The 19,252-nt window shown below is 46.3% G+C and overlaps 1 protein-coding gene across 1 annotated transcript in view; it reads left to right on the top strand.

The window, feature by feature from the left end:
• Positions 1-4,534: 4,534 nt before the first annotated feature.
• The window catches only part of STK24 (serine/threonine kinase 24), a 49,101-nt gene continuing 34,383 nt past the window's right edge, over positions 4,535-19,252 (top strand). The window contains exon 1 of the mRNA XM_066580301.1: positions 4,535-4,783. Coding sequence (XP_066436398.1) covers positions 4,742-4,783 — 42 coding nt within the window. The 5' untranslated portion in view covers positions 4,535-4,741. The remainder of the gene's footprint in view (positions 4,784-19,252) is intronic.

The raw sequence follows: 19,252 nt of genomic DNA on the forward strand, positions 1-19,252 counted from the left end.
TGCCTGCCCGTGGCCATGGAGAGGAAAAGCAAGTTTTTACCTCTCCGGGTCCAGCGCAGATCTCCTGGGAGCCAGACGGATCTTCTTTCTTCAGCTTGGCGGATGCATCCGGCGCATGCGCAGTGCTCTCTTTCGTTTTTGAATCCCCTGCTTTCCCGCAGCACCTCCACAGTGACAGCCGCGGGTGTGCCGTGGCAGGGGCGGCTTCCATTGACTTCAATGGAAGCCGTTGCTGCGGGACCCGCAGGAAAATGACCATGCTGCTATTTCTTCCTGTTCGTGCGAACCCGCACACTGGGGAAAAAATGACATCCGCATGCTTTTACTTGTCGTGCGGATGCTAATGCATCCCTATGGATGGCAAGATGTGAGGACCTCCCGCGCGGGGGCCACGAGTGGATTTTATCATTAAAATCCGCATGTGGGCATTGGGCCTAAGTAAACTTTATTAATGTTTAGCCTGTGTGTGAACCTATTTATTTTTGCATCTTAAGCCCCTCTACACGGGATGACTGGTGAGCAGTTCAGTGCCCCACAACTATCCCAGTAGTTATAGCTCCTGAATTGTTACACAGGTGTGGAGGCGGAGTGGGCTATTCTGGCCCAATCACATACATTCACAGTAAACAGGCTGTCACTCATAAGGTGCATTTATGGGATGAATGTCGGGCAAGCGATGTCCGACACTCGTCCCTGTGTTTCCTCGCTCTTGTGCTCCTGCATAGGAGCTAGCAGAACAGGCTGGTTCTCTCCTCTAACTCCCCCGTCCCTCTCCACTGAAATAACTCAGTGGCCGCTCACTACTGAACGGCCGCTGTTTAAACTGAATTATGAGCTCATTGCTGATCTTTTATGCTGCATAAACATTGAGCTCATTGTTCAGTTTAAACAGCGGCTGTTCAGTAGTGAACAGCCGCTGTGTTATCTTAATGGTGGGGGACAGGGGAGAGTGAGGAGAGAAATCTCCTGCACTGCCCCGCCCCCCTTCTGCTGGCAACTCTGTGAACCAGCCAGCTGTGCTAGCTCCCTGCAGGAGTACAGGAGCACGGAGACACAGGGACGAGTGTCGGGCATCGTTTGCCTGACATTCGTCTCGTGTAAATTGACCTTTACAGGTAATATGGCCTGTTTACATGAAACAACGCAGCGGCAGACTAATGATGATTTTTAGGTCTGTGTGAAAGATCGCTGATTGTTCTTTCACTGTGTGCGTTCACACTATACAATTATTGTGCAAATTGCGCATTCTAATGGATTTAGAGCTCCCTGCAAAAAAGTGAAGGTCAAGAGTGGCAAACCTCATTGATCCTGAGGATAGGTCCTCAATAGCTAGAAGTGGGAGAACCCCTTTAATTACTGTATATCTTTCTTCTTATATTCTGTTGAAAATTAATAAAACTTTGATCCAGGGGCAAAAAAAGTAGTTAGCAAGTACATCACAATGATACCAATCAAAACTGCAATATGCCCCTGAAAAAAAAGCCCCTAATAGCCCCATCAACAGAAAACTAAAAAAGTTATGTCAGGATATGGAGACAGAAATCAGATTTAAAAAAAAAAAAAAAATTCTAGAATTAGTAAACTATAATAAAAATTATGTAAATGTAAATAACATGTGATTGTTACAGCAACATGAACGCAGGGCAATTTCATCCCAAAAATTGGGCATTTTTTTTCCATTCCCCAACATAATTTATTTCATGTTCCTAAGGCCTCCTGTAGAGCCGGATTCCATGTGCAGAGTCCCCCTCTGTCAGCGGTGGCATCCGCGTAGTTTCTTTTTCTTCTGTACTGCAGATGCTCTGCACAGATCTCCGTTAGACATGCACAGTACAGATTTTTTTTTTAAACTACTGCTTTTCCCATGTCATTGCATAGCGTTGACGCGTAATCTGCGACCTTTCCACAATGTGATTGCTGAAGGGCCACGGATCAGGCAGCTTCCATTGACTTCAATGGAAGCTGTCCACATGGAATCCGTGAAAAAATGAAGCATGCTGGGTCATTCCACATCAATTGGACCAATTTTCAAAATCGTCCCCACTCGACCGTCTCCGATTTTGCTGAAAATTTACTCAGATATATGTATATGTTTGAAACGAGGTTCTGTGAAGTTTTAGCTCCAGATCTTAAATACCTGTGGCACTGTCGCCTTTACACTGGAGGTCCCACTGAGCTCGCGGCTTCAGCTACAAGGATTTTGCAAACTTTGGCACATAGGCATTATAGAAATATACTGGCTATGATGCTGAAATTGGACATACTAGCTCAACTTTTGCTGGTGAACACAAAAAAATTAGTACCGGCTATCACAAAAGAATATATCGGCCACAATTTTGTGTCAAAGTAGCTTGAAAATCACGCCGCATGACATTTACACCAAACTTTGGCCAAGTATAGCTCAAGACCAAAAACCACTTGTAACCGGTGCTTTGCTCTGTACACCAAACAGCTACATGGCTTTGCACTGCTGCAATATCACGGTCAAAGCATATGTATTTGTGAAGATATTCACACCCACATATGATGAAAAATGTTAAATTATCAAATCTGACCTATTTTTAAGGTCAAATATCTAAAAAAGGGTACCCCTGAAATCTGTTTATTCTAATATTAGTTGAAAGAGCAAATTTTTTTCTACTGGAATCATTTCTTTTCTTTTTGGAGTCTTTTAGGCTAAGGTAAGAAAAATGACTTTAAACATGGTGCTATTTACGCGCGTAATGCATTGTTTTTGCATTTGATTTTCAGATTCTTATCACATTCTTAGCTTGATTACAGAGTCATATTGTTGCTAATAATGTCTATTTACGATAACAACTGGTGGATTGGAAATATTTCTGAAATTTCAGTCGACGACCATGATGCATTAATAAATTTCATGCATCCTCATGGACCAGCTAGCTTCTTTCACTGGCCTGTGAGAAATGATACCTGCTGGATTCCTGAGCAGTCAATCATTGCAATACTGCCAGCACCAGCTGCAACAGCAATGGGACGACAATACAGCTTCTTGGAGCCAATTATGTTGCAAATTCAGCAACAGTTCCAGACCACTTAGACTGAACATTATGGCTTGGGAACCAACAAAAGAGACCCAATATTAGGCTTGGGATCCTAGGCTAAGACACCCACCCTCAGGCTTCGGAACCTGTGATAAAGAGACCGCCCGTGGCTGGCCTTGCACGGCTATCGGGCGTGGCCCCTAGGCGATGGGGCTGCCAATTCTCAAAAGATTTGGCATTATTACAATTCTTAATAGGATTATAATACCAATTCTTAGGGAATTGGTAGTGGTATAACCACCATGGACCAACGCAAGGGTTTGAATAGTGCATTTATCATTCATTGCGTATGTTTAAAAACGCCATGTTCAGTGGCATTTTTCTTTTCTTAAACTGAAAGACTCCAAAAAATAAAATGATGATCCTTGTAGAGAAAAATTTGCTCTTTCGACTGATATCAAAATAAATAGATTTGAGGGGTACCCTTTTTTAGATATTTGACCTTAAAAATAGGTCAGATTTGATCATTTAACATTTTTCATCATATGTGGGTGTGAATATCTTCACAAATACATATGCTTTGACCGTGATATTGCAGCAGTGCAAAGCCATATAGCTGTTTGGTGTACTGGTCAAAGCACAAATTACCAGTGGTTTTTGGTTTTGAGATATATTTAACCAAAGTATGGCTTAAGTTTGCAAAATCCTCGTAGCTGAAGCCGCGCGCTCATTGGGACCTCCAGTGAAAGGGCAACAGTGTCCCAGGTATTTGATATCTGGCCCTAGAACTTTACAGAACCTCGTTTCAAACATACATGTACATCCTTATAAATTTTCAGCAAAATCGGAGATGGCCGAGTGGGGACCACTGGTCCACTTGGCATGGAATGACCCTGCTGCGATTTTTTTTTCCTCTGCCTGCGGAAAATGCAATTGGTTTCCGCACGAGTACAGGAAGAATCGATTTCCCATAGCATGCTATGGGCGCTATTTGCTGCGGATCCGCGGTGCGGATGCCCGCCGTGGTTTCCCCAGCAAATATCCGTCCGTGGGCAGGAGCCCTTAATGTCTTATAAGGTACATAAATAGATGCTATTAAAAAAATACAACCCATTCTACAGAAGAAAGAAGCAACATACAGATAATGTCAATAATAACAAGTTAGGGATCTTGGAAGGCGGGGGTAAAAAAGTTTCTCCCAAACACAGCAACCATGGGAATGAGGGGATATGATGAGTGGGGCTGTGCCAGAAATGGAAGTTCTGCAGTCTACAGTGACATCAACATGGCCAGAAGTTTCAGTGCTGTGTAAAAGTTGGGGTGCCTGGCATATGTACTTGTAGGAGTGACGTCAAAAACTGACGTCAGCAGTGCATAGAAAGGATGTCCCCGATGACATCGCAAAGCTGTGACAGTGACACGGCTCCGAGCTGCAGGCAGTTACCAGGAGGAGCTATGAGAGGGGAAGAGGCAGTAAGGGAGGAGGGGAGGTGGCTGGCCGTGTTTCTTCTCTTCTTGTTTCCTGGTGTAGTTGTGTGCGGAGAGGAGGCCAGCAGTGCCCGGGACTAGCTGTCACACCGCCGCCGGAAATCATCATCATAGGCACACTAATACAGCCGCTCTCTTCCTGCTGCCACCCTGCTGTGCCCGCGCCTGCCCCCTGCAGCCTGCGGAGAGGGGAGCCCGGCTGTGGAGGAGGGTCCTAGCCTCGCGGTGGAGCTCAGGGCCGGGGCGCTATGACTCAGTCTCCGGGGCACACCGGCCTGCCCGGGGTGCAGGTAAGAGCCGCCATCCAATGACTGCACTCACCGCGGCTGCGATACTTCTTGCGCTACTACTTTCCCAGGGTGTATCCCCCTTGCAGCCTCCCAGTCAGTACTAACATGATAGAGGAGTGCAGGCAGGACTTCTTGGGGTCTTCTGCACGCACGATGTGATGGGGAAACTGGCCGAACTTCTGTGGAACAGTCACTACCACTATGTATGTGTGTGTATGTATGTATGTATGTATGTATATATATATACTGGACTTGCACTTCCTCTGGGTTGTCCTTCTTGTTAGACGGGGCAGGACCGCTGGGAGCTGTTGTGCGACACCCATGTCCCTGCATTGAGTTGCTCTGTGCTGTTCGCACGCTGGCGACATTTCTTCTTCCCATAACACATTTTTTTTTTGTGATTTGCAAGAGTTACACAACTGTACTCTCTCATTGAGAAAGACTGTGTGAGACCCTCTGTGTATATATATATGACCCCCACTAACTATTTGGCAGGCCCCTGCCCTATGCTGTTCACGGACTTCTGTTTTGTGCCAGTGGTGGGAACATCTGGAAGATTGCGCAATGTGTGACTTGTTCAGCGCCAGATGCAGCGTCCTGTACGAGGAGAAGCGGCTTGTGTCTGCTTTTAACCCCTCAGCCGCCATAGAAGGAGGAGTGTCTGTATCCGGCCACACGCTGCTGGGGAAGTGAAGCAGACACCTCTGGATGACTCGTGCCATAACTGGTCTGACGGGTGAGGGCTCTGGGTCAGCAGGTGCAGAGCGGGCAGGTGATGGCAGGTTAGTAACCGGTTTCGACGCTGGGTACATGTGAGTCAGGAGTAGATGTTGGGTGGCAGGAGAGAGATCAGCTCTACAACTGCTTGCAGGTGTGGCACTGTTTACCAGCTGTGCCGCCACTTAGTGCCAGTGGTGTAATAACAAGCTCATCGCTGCTAGTATAGAGGGACTCATGGAAGGGATGTTGCGATGGAGTTTGACACAACTTGCAGTATATGTTCCGCATTTTAGCTACAATGTCTATGATAGTCCAGGTGTGGGAAGTTCAGTAGGTTTTTGGAGCCGGTTATGCCACTGCGGGAGCTAACTTGAATATTTTTGGGGGGAAGTAATAAAAAACCTCATTGGGATATAACAAACTGAGAAGTTGGGTGCCAGTTGTAAGTTTCTCAGGGTATTAGCGAGCTGGGTCCTCGGGATTGTCCAGTGCTGCAGTAGATCCAGGAGGTCGTCATGTGGGACACAAACCTCCCTAAATACTGTACAGATAAAACCAGATTGCAGAAGGCGGGCAGTCCGGGCTGGTGATGCTTCACGTGCGCCGCTGTAGAAGAGATCAACCTCCCAATATAATACTCTGATGGTAGGAATTAGCGCAGGACGTGACGGCCACGGAGGAGGCAAACGTCTTGTATCACAGTGCCACCGTGCCCGGAAAATATAAATGGGCACTGCTGTATCACTGTCTTCCTGGTTAATTATCTTATCATCACTGGCATTTTATGGGTGAGGCCTCTTGCATGCGGCTGTATTATGGCTCTCATTTGATTAGCGTTGTAATAAGCCCCCTCTTGTAATGTATGGGGTTACCGTACCTCCTTATACTTCTGATTTTGTACAGAAATGTCTTCCCCCCCCTTGTTGGATTGTGTCAAAATCTGATAGAAAACAAATAGTAGCATGTTCCATTGGCTGCTGGATGTATGGAGCTATCCTGGCAGAGCCTGGCAGCCTCCATGCCCTGCCCCATAGGCGCTGTGAGCACTGCCTAATGTAGTGTGGATATGCCATAAACGTCCTGGATGAGAAGTCGCCATTTAGTAGTATTGCGGCCTCTGTCTCAAAAAAGTTATTGACCCTGGTCTAAGTGCATCATTGGCACCAGTGGGGCTGGGCACTGAGATCATACCCACAGCTGATATTGAAGGTAGTTACTACTGCATTGATGCTATGTTACGTCTATCAGGTGCAGAAAAGTGTATAGACATATTTCACATACAATCAGTCAACAGTAGTTTTGGTAATCCCATAGACTTCAGTATGCAGCACTGCCGCCAACCCCTTCAGCTTGTAGAAGGGGTGCCTGGGCTTGCAGTTATTCTTTAGAAGAAATGCAATTTCTCCCAAAGCCATTACCCAGTGACACACAAAGTGTCTCCATTATACAGACCTATTGTATAAAGTCTTTCTCATACAGATTCTTGTATTTTCAATTGTCTCTGAGTTGAAGGGTGTAGACAAGCTGCCTCCATACACAGCACACACAGGAGATCAAAATCTCCTTTTCTCTATCTCTCTATAGCACACCATTATTAGTAACAGCATCATGAAGGACACTATATAGCAGTACTGTGCAGTGTAGATGTGAATTTTGTAGCTGTGAGACAGTAAACACCTGATATTAGCTGAAACAGCACCTGTGTGAATCTCTCTTGGTTTCACTGAGAGCAAGGCCTTCTGTTACAATTTCGTCTCCGACCCAATGCAATGCAGACGTCTAGCTCGACCGCACTGACAACGGGTCAGAAGATCAGATGATCGGTGGGGATCTCCAGTGGCAGACCCCCGCTGGTCAACTACTGATGACTTATCCTAAGGATAGGCAACATAAAAACAAACAAATCTGCAGATCTAACAAACAGATTAGGTGGTGACCTTGTATTACATGTACGGGTTTTGCGAGCATAGTACGCTGTACCAATCTGCCTTGGGCTCTTGTGTTTCCGCCCACACATATTGTGTGACATACACATGCAAGAAAGATCGCACCATGTTCTATCTTGGTGCATCTTAGGTGCGCATACACCCCAAGATAGTGTATGGTGTTTGGCGGCATTGAGAAAATATGCAACGTTATTGCGTGCCGTGTCTTTCGTGGGCAGCACAGAACAAACTACGTTCTTGTCAGCCTGGCCTAAATGTGAAGGTGCACATTAAGCTACAGCTACGGATCTGCCGCGGAACCCCGAACGGCGATTCAAGTGCAGATGTGAACCTGGCCTAAGGTTGTGGGGCTGAAGGAATTCCCCCACCCCCATGGCTGTCGCAGCCATTGTAGAGGCCCACAGAGTTCTCCCATTGCTCTCAATGGGGGTTGGCGCTAATGCCACCGGCCCCATTGAAAACAATGGGCGGTATTGCAGAAAAATAAAACGTGCTGCAATGTGTTTCCTGCATCGCATCGCGCAGCCATGCAGGACAACATTGTTCATGTGTATGACCCCATTTAAACGAATGGGATTCCTTTTTTGTACGTCTCGCAATGCACAAATCTCGCGCAATCTTCTCAGCCGTGTGAAGGCAGCCTAACTTTTGTTTATACTAACCACATAAAATAATGCAAGGTTTTTAGCACATAATGTAATCTAACCATGTGGGCCCATCCGCCATGTCCAGACCAACCCTGACAGGTGGGGTCCTCGCATTTCTTATGGGGTTAGTATAAACAACAGTTGTGTATTTTTATGCCGACTAAGTGTGCTGGAGCCGTTCAAATCTGTGTTTGTTACTGTAACTTTTGCAGCCGTAGCTTAATGCGCAGCTTCACACTTCATTTGTTTGTTGGCTGTGCGGACGTCTTGTTTTTTTGTTGCATGTAAATGTGTGCAGGAGCGGCTGCCAACACGTGTGGTGCACTCCATTTACCTGCCGCAGGTGGTTCAGTGATAGTATGTAGCCAGGTGACAAGCTTTCCCATTTGGAGCCTTTTTAGCCTATAGAGCTAGGGAACCATCAAGATTTGCCTGGATGTGGCAGCTGGGCCCACATAGTTTGATCAAATTATGCTATAGGAACCTAGCATTTTTTCATGCAGTTAGTATAAGGCCGCCTGCACACGGGCGGAAATCCCGCTGCTCAAAGCCTGCATAGGATTGCGTTAACAAACGCAATCCTATGCAGACAGCCATGGTTTGGCTGCGCGAAATCTCGCGCGGCAAACAAACCGCGGCATGTCCTAAACGTCACTCACCCGCCGCCGGCTTCGTTCTGCGCATGCGCCGGCAGCCGGCACATAAAAGAGCCGGGGCTGTCGGGCGCTGGTGAGTACGCGCTCGTCCCTGCAGGCGCTCGGGTCGGGTCCTCGCCGCCGGATCCGACCCGCTCGTCTGCAGGCGGCCTAAATAAAGCTTGTGTATTTTTATACAGATATTAAGTGTGTGTGAGTGCTGAAGCATATTTGTTACTATCCTGAGGATAGGTCATCAATAGTAAGGACTCATGCCCACGGCCGTGACAGACTCTGCCAGCGGAATATCGCAGCAGAGTCCGCCACGGCACCCCCCAAGGCCCCCATACTTACCACTCTGGATCCACTGTACGCATCCCGCATGGAGGGCCGGCACCATGTGCAGTAAAGTGCATCATGCGCAGACAGTTTCAGATGACATGGTGGGTGGGACCACGTATTCACGTGATACTTCTGCTGTGCTACAGTGGAAGTATAGCGTGACGGCCGGCTTCCATTGACTACAATGGAAGCCGGCCGCGCGGATTCCCGCAGTAAATAGAGCATGCTGCATTCTCTTTCACGCTGCGGAATTCCACGGTGGAATTCCGCAGCATAAACATTGAGCTATTAGGTTCAATAAAACCTAATAGCTTTGGGGTAACGCAGCAGAAATCTGGCCGTGGGCATTAGCCTTAAATGACAGGAGACTCCTTTTGTTTAAACTGCATTTTTTTAAAGAGCCGCTTGACATTTTTCCATCTCTACCCCCATCACCTGATTGTCTGTTACAGTCTAGAAATCTCCTCTGTGTATTGCAGCCTCTTCCATGCTGTGCAGCCCCCTGTCTGATGCATATGAGGCACCATCTTGATGGTGACAATTTTGCTTTCACTTTCAGTTTAGTCCCAGGATGCATCAGCACAGCATTATCTGGAGGCTGTACCAATTCTGCCTGCTGGGGGGACAGTTTAATTATCATTACCTTCTATATTCACATAGATAAGCTACAGACCATAAGTATACAGTCATGAGGATGAGCTGTGATCTCCTCTATTATCTGTGAAAGGAGCTGTGTGATCATCAGTAAGTGTGACAGGTGAGTCTGTGTCCCACTCCAGGCATTTCCTAGTTCATGTAACAGCATCACACAAACTGAGAAATTGACTAGGAACTTCACACATAAATCCAAGTAAATCTGAGCTGGTCAGAATTCAGATCACATGACCACCTGAGGAGAAAGTTTCAGATAGAAGTAACTAATCAAGGTAACACTAACCCACTTGTATATCAATATGATTGCGTATGGGCATCGTTGATTACGCTCCAATAGGCATCATGTCCACGGGCAAAATTGAATTGTAGAATCTGTGTGAATGATCCACAGTTCTATATGTCCATAGACATTCATTAGGAATCCGCAGGTAATTAAATACCCGCGGATGCCATCTTTTGCAGCGTGCGGATCACATGTGCGGGAAAACACCCGCAGCATGCTCCATTTTTTGCGGTTTCCTGCACGGACGGCTTCAATTGAAGTCAATGGAAGCCGTCAGATCTGTGGCAAAGACGCAGCTGATGCTGCGTCCATGCCGAGGATCTGCGGGAAAGCAGGAGAGTTAAGGGGAAAAAAGGCACGGCGTGCCCAGATGCATCTGCCGCGCAGAAGAATGAAGATGTTGCTCGTGATTTTCTCACGCAATTTTTTTCTCTTTTTTTTCTTTTTTAGCGAAAGTCAATAGAACTTTCTAATGTTAAAATTGCATTGCAGCGCAAGTTTGTGTGTTGTGATGTGATAAAAAGGAGGCTGCATAGGGAAGCATGGGAGATAAAAAATGCACATCGCAGAAAGATAGAGCATGGCGCGATTTTTTGTTCTGTCAACATCGCATGAGTGAAAACATCGCTAATGGGAAGGAAACCACTGAAAATGATTGGTTTGATAATCTGCATCATCGCATCATGCAAAGAACGCACGATTTTCTCGCCCGTGTGAAACCACCTTAAGTGCAAGAGAATCGTGCGCTATTTGTGTGTTGCAAGAGTCTTTTGAACGGGTCATATACATGATCTTCTCTTTTTTTTTTTTAGTTCTTTTTTTCCCTCATTGTGGCGTGGGAAAAAATTTCATCATGTCCTATCTTTGGGTGTTTTCAATCATCTTACGGCGTGCAATGTGATGTCAGGTTTCCCATGGAGAACACTCCACGACCCTTTGCGCTGCCCGGAGGATTCCTACTTTTCTGAAGTTTTGCGAGACCGTTTTAACACAAAAGCGCCTCGCCTCCACGGGGACATCACACGTTGGCACGTGCGATATCGGGCCGAGTGTCATGGACTGATATTGCGCTCGTCCATGTGAAATTAGCCTTACCGTAAGTTACAGTGGAGCGCTAACAGAAGCGCTCTTTTGTAATGTCAGGTAGATGATATCGCTGTTATTGACGTGTGACCCAATATTGTAATGAAGGGCTGTGAGGTGAATCACTGGTATTGCAATGTGGCACTTATCATATTTGATGAGATATGTAATAGGTCTGCTGCATTCTTGGTGTGTGATACATATATTTAATAACACAGTGTGCCTAGTCCTGCATTAGGGGTCTGTTCACATTGTCTGTGCGGAGCCCTCCTTGTGAATTCCAGTAAAGTAGTACCTGCATGCAGGTACTATTTCATTCTGTAAAATGCTGGAAGGAAACCAAACAGACCTCATTAGGCTCCTTCACACTTGCGATAAAATTGTGCAATGCGAGAGTGAGTGGAAACACGGAATTAAGAAACCAGTGATTTTTTTCAATAGTTTTATTCCCATTTGCAATGTTTTCACATGCGATGTGGAGTGAAAAAAAATCGTGGCTGGCCCTATCTTTCTGCGTTTTGCTTTTTTTCTCATGTTTCCCTACAGAGCCTCCTTTTTATTGCAACGCGCGAACGTGCAATTTTCGTGCAATGAGTTTTTAAAAGTAGAAACTCCTGTTGTCTATCGTGAGAAAAACGCACAAGGAAAATGTGTGAGAAAATCATAAGTGGCAGCGATGTTTTTGCAAGAGCATTACTGATGCTCAGACATCTCACAAGTAAAATCGCGATCACCAGAGTGAAGGAGCCCTTATAGTCACTGGGGCCTGTTTAGTGCCATTCTGTCCGTGATGAGATGGATCCTTTCAGCCAGTGGGTGCTATGTTCCTGTTCCTATAATGGAGCATGAAAATAGAACCCAAAGCGTAAATGTGAACAAGCCCTAAATCGGATTTTAAATGGGTTGATTTCTAGTACACTTAACCCTTTTCAATCCAATGTCTTCCTACATTCTGATTGAAGCTTGTACAGCTCCAATGTCAGAAGACGTCCGATAGGGTATTCTTGCCGTCTATTGCCAGCCACTCTGCTGTCTAAACTTCTCTGGCAAACGCACACTGGCTTTAGCCAGCAGATGGCACCATTGTATAACAGCTAAAAGAGAAAGCCTTTTAAGAGACCCTGAATCCAAAATTGGATTGGAAAGGGTTAACCCCTTAGTGACTGGGGTATTTTAGGGAATTTGTCACCAGACAGACTCCTGTAATATGAAGCATGTATTGATTGCCGCAAACTTCAGCATTTACTGAAGGGCGTACCAACTCCAAAGCGGAACACATTTCTAGGAGGTGCATGTAAAAAACTGCCTAATAAACCTATCAGTCAGCGGCTTCATAGAGCTGTTAATTGTAAGTGTAGTAGGGGAGCGTGCGAATACCTCTTCAGCGCCACACCACTGGAAGGGATGAGTAGTGAATCACTGCAACACTTTCAGCTGTGGGAAACTTCCAAAAAAGGTTTTAGGGCTTAGGCCTCATGTCCACGGGGAAAATCAGGCCCGCTACGGATTCTCCATGGAGAATCCGCAGCGGGTCCCTCCTGCCCCGCGGACATGAGGGCTGAAAATAGAATAAACTCATCTGCTGCGGGCCGTGCCTGTCTTCCCTTCTTCCCGGCCGGATCTTCTTGCTTCGGCACGACGGATGTGCTCGGCACGCCGGCTGCGTGCCACGCGCATGCGCCGGGCACATCCGCCTGGCCGAAGCAAGAAGATATGGCCGGGAAGAAGGGAAGACACGCACGGCCCGCAGCTGGTGAGTATATTCTGATTTTAGGTCTCCCGCGGATCCAGACGGCTTCTATAGGCTTCAATAGAAGCCTGTGGGAGACCGCACCAAATGGAGCATGTCCGGATTTTTTCCTGCACGCGGATCCGCGTCTGCAGGGAAAAATGACATCCGCAGGTAGTTGACTACCTGCGGGTGTCTAATGCATCCCTATGGGTCGCGGATCCGCGTGCAGGAAAAACGCTGCGGATTTAAAATCTTAATTTGCAAGTGGACATGAGGCCATAAACAGATGACCGTGTTTTTAGAGCGTTTTGCAGGCGTGGAAATCATGCCCATAAAATGCGACAAAGCAAAGCCATTGATTTCAATTGTTTCATTTTCACATGCGTGAGAAAAAATAGGCCTTGCACTATCTTCTTTTTTATTTTTTTTTTCTGCTTACAATGGCGCAAAGTTTACCCAGGTAAAAAAAAGACTTTTGACTGGTTCATGTGCAAATACGCTCCATAGTGGAGAGCATATTTGCGCATGCGCTCGTCTGTCGAGGCCCTTGGGGTGTGTTCACGTGTCGCTGATTTGCTGTGGATTTTGGTGCGGAACTGCAGCAGATTTCACATTTTCTATTGAATTTAAGTTGAGGTTAATTTCACACGAACGTACTTGCAGAGGCATTTCGGCACATTAAGAAGTCACACATAGAACGCAACCAAGCAATGCCTTTGCTTTCAATGGCTTAGTTCAGACGATCCCAAAATATTTGTGCAAGGAAAAAAATAGGACCTATCTTGGCCATATATTTTATACGGCACGTGAAAAGATAGGTCTTGACCTATCTTTCAACATGATATGCAGCAAGCTCCCATAGAAGTCTATGGCTGCTGGAAAAAAAGGCAGGGGGAGGGAGTCACCCTGCGTACAATCCTGGGAAAAGAAGGCAGCTCGCCCTAATTAGTCATTTTAATGCCATTCCGAGGATTTCTGCCAATTGTTGCTTGCCATCGCTTCAGCGTGCTTTTATACCAATGTGCTGCACCGCACAGTGTGAACTGCGTTATAATTATGATCGTGAGTCGAGCGTGTTGAAAATTTATGTGAAAATTCGTTCCATATCGGCGAACGTATATACACGTATGCTCGTCTGAATAAGCACTGAAGGTGTGAAATCTGCTACAGATCTGCACCAAGATCCGCAGCGTATCAGCAATGTTTGAGGAAATCCTTAGGCCACTTTCAGACAAGCATATCTCAGTTCCATATTTGGTCCGTGTCCTGCAGACTGTAATACGGACTAATGTAAATCTATATATTCACATGGCCGTATTTTCATGTCTGTTTTTTCAAAATGCACCATGACCTATTTTTATGTTTTTTTTTGTCACCATATTCTTATTTTTTCTGTTGGGCAAATAAGGTTCAGTATTTGTCAAGTAGAAAATAAAATACATGGAGGCAAAAAGCAGATGAAATACTGATGACATACGGTTATAATGTCATCTGTAGAGATGAGCGAGCGTACTCGGAAAAGCACTACTCGCTCGAGTAATTTGCTTTATCCGAGTATCGCTGTGCTCGTCCCTGAAGATTTGGGTGCCGGCACGGAGCGGGGAGCTGCAGGGGAGAGCGGGGAGGAACGGAGGGGAGATCTTTCTCTCCCTCTCTCCCGCCCGCTCTCCCCTGCTCCCCGCTGCGACTCACCTGTCAGCCGCAGCGGCACCCGAATCTTCAGGGACGAGCACAGCGATACTCGGATAAAGCAAATTACTCGAGCGAGTAGTGCTTTTCCGAGTACGCTCGCTCATCTCTAGTCATCTGTAATACGGATCCGTATTACTGATGTGGTGTTTTACGCTCGTCTGAAAGAGACCTATGATTGGTTTCACACACAGCGGTTTTCAGAAAAGCGCCACCTTTTCCCCATCGTTACAGGCCTTGGTGTCTGTTGGAACCATTCACAGGCACTTGGCTGAAGGACATTTGGTGTCGCGGCGCCCATTACTTGTATTGCCTTTGACACCCACTGTCTCCTCCAGTTGCAATGATGTTGAGATCGACGAAACTGGACTGCTGTGGAGTTCAGTCAGGTTGTCTGCAGCGATGCATCCAGGTTTAGTTTGGCACTGATGACGGCCATGTTCGTGTCTGGAGACCTCAGGGTGAGCGCCTCAATCCCACCTTTGCTGTGGAGCTGCACACTGCCAGCACTGCTGGTGTGATGGTCTGGAGGGCCAGCATATACGACAGTCGGCCCCCCTATTAGTGGTACGAGGGACAGTGACAGCTCAGCGATATGTTCAGGACATCCTGCAGCCACATGTGTTCCTCTCATGGCGGCTTCCAGGAGGCATCTTCCAGCAGGATAATGCTCCGCCGCACACAACATTGGTGTCACAGCAATGTCTCCACAACATTGTCACACTTCCATGGCTGCCTGGTCACCAAATTTATCGGCAATAGAACACGTATGGGACCATCTGGGGCGCCAACTTCAACAGCCTGCGAGTTTGCACAATCTTTAGACTCAATTATAGCAAATGTGGACTGATATGCAGCAGGATAACATACAGAATCTGTATGCCTTTATGCCCGCCCATATCACATCTTGTATCCAAGCTAGAAGCGGTACAACAGGGTACTAGAGCCTCCATGCCCTCCAGTATCACATCTTGTATCGATGCTAGTGGTGGTACAACAGGGTACTAGAGTCTCCATGCCCACCTGTATCACATCTTGTATCCAAGCTAGAAGCAGTGCAACAGGGTACTAGAGCATCCATGCCGGCCTGTATCGCATCTTGCATCCAAGCTAGAGGCGGTACAACAGGGTACTAAAGCCTCCATGCCGGCCTGTATCACATCTTGCATCCAAGCTAGAGGCAGTACAGCGGAGTACTAGAGCCTCCATGCCCGCCTGTATGCCATCTTGTATCCAAGCTGGAGGCGGTACAACAGGGTACTGGAGCCTCCATGCTTGCCCATATCACATCGTGTATCCAAGCTAGACGTGGTACAACAAGGTACTAGATCCTCCATGCCCGCCTGTATCACATCTTGTATCGAAACTAGAGGCAGAACAGGTTACTACGGCCATCATGCCACCTGTATCACATCTTGTATCCAAGCTAGAGGCGGTACAACAGGGTGCTAGAGACTGCCTTCAAAGGATCAGTTTTCTGCAACAAAATATCTTCTTGTTCTGATATTGCATATTGGATATCAACGTTACAATCACCAATATTCAGGCCACTCTCACGCATGCATTCAGAAAATGCTGCAATTTCGAGCAGCGTTTTTGAAGGCATGTTACAACGCTTGGCAGTGTTTTTTAACGGACCCTATCGTTTTGATTGGTGATGAGGTGCGAAAACGCACACAAAATAGAACAGGTAGCGCTCAAAACTGTTAGAATCATTTGAGCGCTGGTCTGCGAGGCCCCATTGAATTCAATGGTAGTGTTGTACTGCTGTTAATTGTGGTAAAAAGAGCGTGAGAGCCGCCTCATTCAATCCCAACAGCTTCTAGCTGCTTGATTTTGTTGTACATACGAGTGTACTTACAATTATATTATGCCAAAAGTGTCTTGTCAATACAATAATACAGTGCAAGAACTGCAGAAGGGATTATAAAAGATAGCGCAGGCAATAAAGAGGAATGTCCAGCACTTCCATAAAAGCGTTGTACGCTATTATGGACTTTTACCCAAAGATTCTATAATAAAGAAGATTCTGCTTTTATGGAAGTGCTGGACTTTCCTCTCATTTGTTGCATGTGATTACCAGCAACTGTCCATTGCACTCCTCACCTGACGAGGCTGGGTAAGCTGCGCTTCAAACTTACTATGAACTTTTGAAATAGAAAACTTACCGGGTTGTGCTAAATGAAACCTGGTGAGACTCCACATGGGTCTAGTGCAAGTAGTATGTAAAACATCCCCCTCCCCCATCCCGAGTGCCATCACTTCTCTGACTACCTGATGCATGTTGACCAATGCAGCATGCAGTGGCTTAAGCCCATTTACACGCAAAGATGATCGCTCAATATTCATTCAAAAGATAATGAGAATAACAGTCTGAGCGATCATTTTGCATAAGCTACTAATGGGTACTACTGCCCACTAGTAGCTTATTACCTTCATTTGCATGTAAACGAGGCTCCCTTCGCTGTATTCAGGTAACAGCGGGTAGTCTGTTATCTGCATACAGCCCCTTTGTTCTGCTGCAGGACTGCAGCTGAAAACAATGTTATCAGCGCTCCCATGGAGAATCGCAGTGTGCGGTCCCTGCTATCAGCTGCCTGGCTAAATGATGGATTTTAAACTCAACATAAAATTATCATTCTTTTGAGCGAATTTTGAGCGTTAATCGTCCCGTGTAAATAGGGCTTTAGACTACGGATGTACAGTGTAAATGCAATAGTGAAAGCAGCGCCGTTTCCAGTTTAGAACACTGAAAAGAGACTCAGGAACTAGCTGATCTGCACCAGAGAGTTGCAAAAGGACAGCAGCGAGTTATCACTCACCTCCACCTCTCTCCTTTTCTTGGACAGATTTTGTCCCCGAGATTGGGCCATTGCTTTAAGCTTTGTAGGTCTCTTGCAAAAACATAAGTGGAAGAAACGGACAAGTTTAGGGGACATACAGAACTAAAAGGCTGAATTCCCACAGAGTGATTATTGCTGCGGGATTCGCAGTCAGACACCCACAGCGAATTCCGCAGCAATGTCCATCCATAGACATCCTGTGTTAAACAATTCCCCCCTGACCATGAGCGGAAATCAACTGCGATTTTCCACTCATGGGGGGAGAAACGCAGCAGGTTCTATTCTGCTATTCTGTGCGGAAAATCGCATGGACTGCTACTATTGCAGTCAATGTAAGCCGTCCATCCCGCAATACTTCCGCTGTCAGCACTGCGGAAGTATCGCGAGAATCCGCATCACTGTCCAGCGCCGCCGTGTAATGCGCTGCACTGCAAATGCGTACTGGCTCGCCGGGCAAGACACTCACGGCGGATCCGGAGAGGTGAGAATAGGGTCTCTGGGGGGTGCTGGGTCTGATTCCGCTGCAATATTTGTCAATTGGAATCCGGCCCTGCCGTGGGCATGAGGCTAAAGTCAGACACATAAGCAAGGTGATAAAGAGACATTGCAAATGTTCAATGTTTTTTAAAGGTGTTTTCCTATTGGTGACATCTGTGAATCTAGCACGATTCTTAAGCTCCATTTAGACAGGACGAGTGTCGGGCAAACAATGCCCGACACTTGTCCCCGCACGTACTAGCTCTGGTGCTGCTGCACGGGAGTTAGTATCACTGGCTCACAGCGGGGAGGCTGGAAAAGAGTTCTCTTCTTGCGCTCCCCTGCCGCTCTCTATTGACTTAACATAGCGGCTGTTCAGTATTGAACGCCTGCTATTCACACTGAACGATGAGCGATCTGCTTATCGTCCATCGTTTATGCTGCATAAACGATGGAGGATGAGCTGATCGCTCATCATTCAGTGTAAATAGCATCTGTTCAGTACTGAACGGCCACTGTGTTATGTCAACGGAAAGAGTTGGGGAAGCAAGAGTGGGAAATCTCCTGCAGCTGCCCCGCCTCCCTGCTGTCCACTTTTTGAGCGAGCTATCACTACTAGCTCCTTTTGCAACAGCATTGGAGAGAGTGGACACACAGGGATGAGTGTTGGGCATCGTTTGCCCAACATTCGTCCCGTCTAAATGGAGCTTTAAAGGGAATGTGTTATCAAAAAATGGTGTATTTTATAAATCGAGTACAATATTTATGTTTTAACATAGGTTTTTAAGAATTTTTGTAGACGCTTGTTTTTTCTGTAGAGAAAACAGCAGTCATCTCATTAGTATCACAGGCAAGATTGTGTGTGTGTGTGTGTGTGTGTGTGTGTGTGTGTGTGTGTGTATGTATATGTGTATATATATATATACTAGCGTACCCGTCGCGCGTTGCCGCGAAGACAGACATACATACATTCGTTTTTATATATCTAGATAACAACCAATCACAGCGCAGCTTTCAAGTTACCTCAGCGGTATAATATATAACAACCAATCACAGCACAGCAGCTTTCATGTTACCTCAGCAGTATAATATATAGCAACCAATCACAGCACAGCTTTCATGTTACCTCAGCGGGATAATATATAGCAACCAATCACAGCACAGCTTTCATGTTACCTCAGCAGTATAAGAAATAGCAACCAATCAGAGCACAGCTTTCATTTTACCTCAGCAGTATGAGAAATTGCAACCAATCACAGCACAGCTTTCATTTTACCTCAGCATTCTCAATATCCAGCAATTGTCTTGCGAAACGTTCAGCGGATGCATCATTTTGATAAGAAATAGCAACCAATCAGAGCACAGCTTTCATTTTACCTCAGCAGTATGAGAAATTGCAACCAATCAGAGCACAGCTT

The sequence above is a fragment of the Eleutherodactylus coqui genome, chromosome 1 (genome assembly GCF_035609145.1).
Source record: "Eleutherodactylus coqui strain aEleCoq1 chromosome 1, aEleCoq1.hap1, whole genome shotgun sequence".
NCBI lineage: Eukaryota > Metazoa > Chordata > Amphibia > Anura > Eleutherodactylidae > Eleutherodactylus > Eleutherodactylus coqui.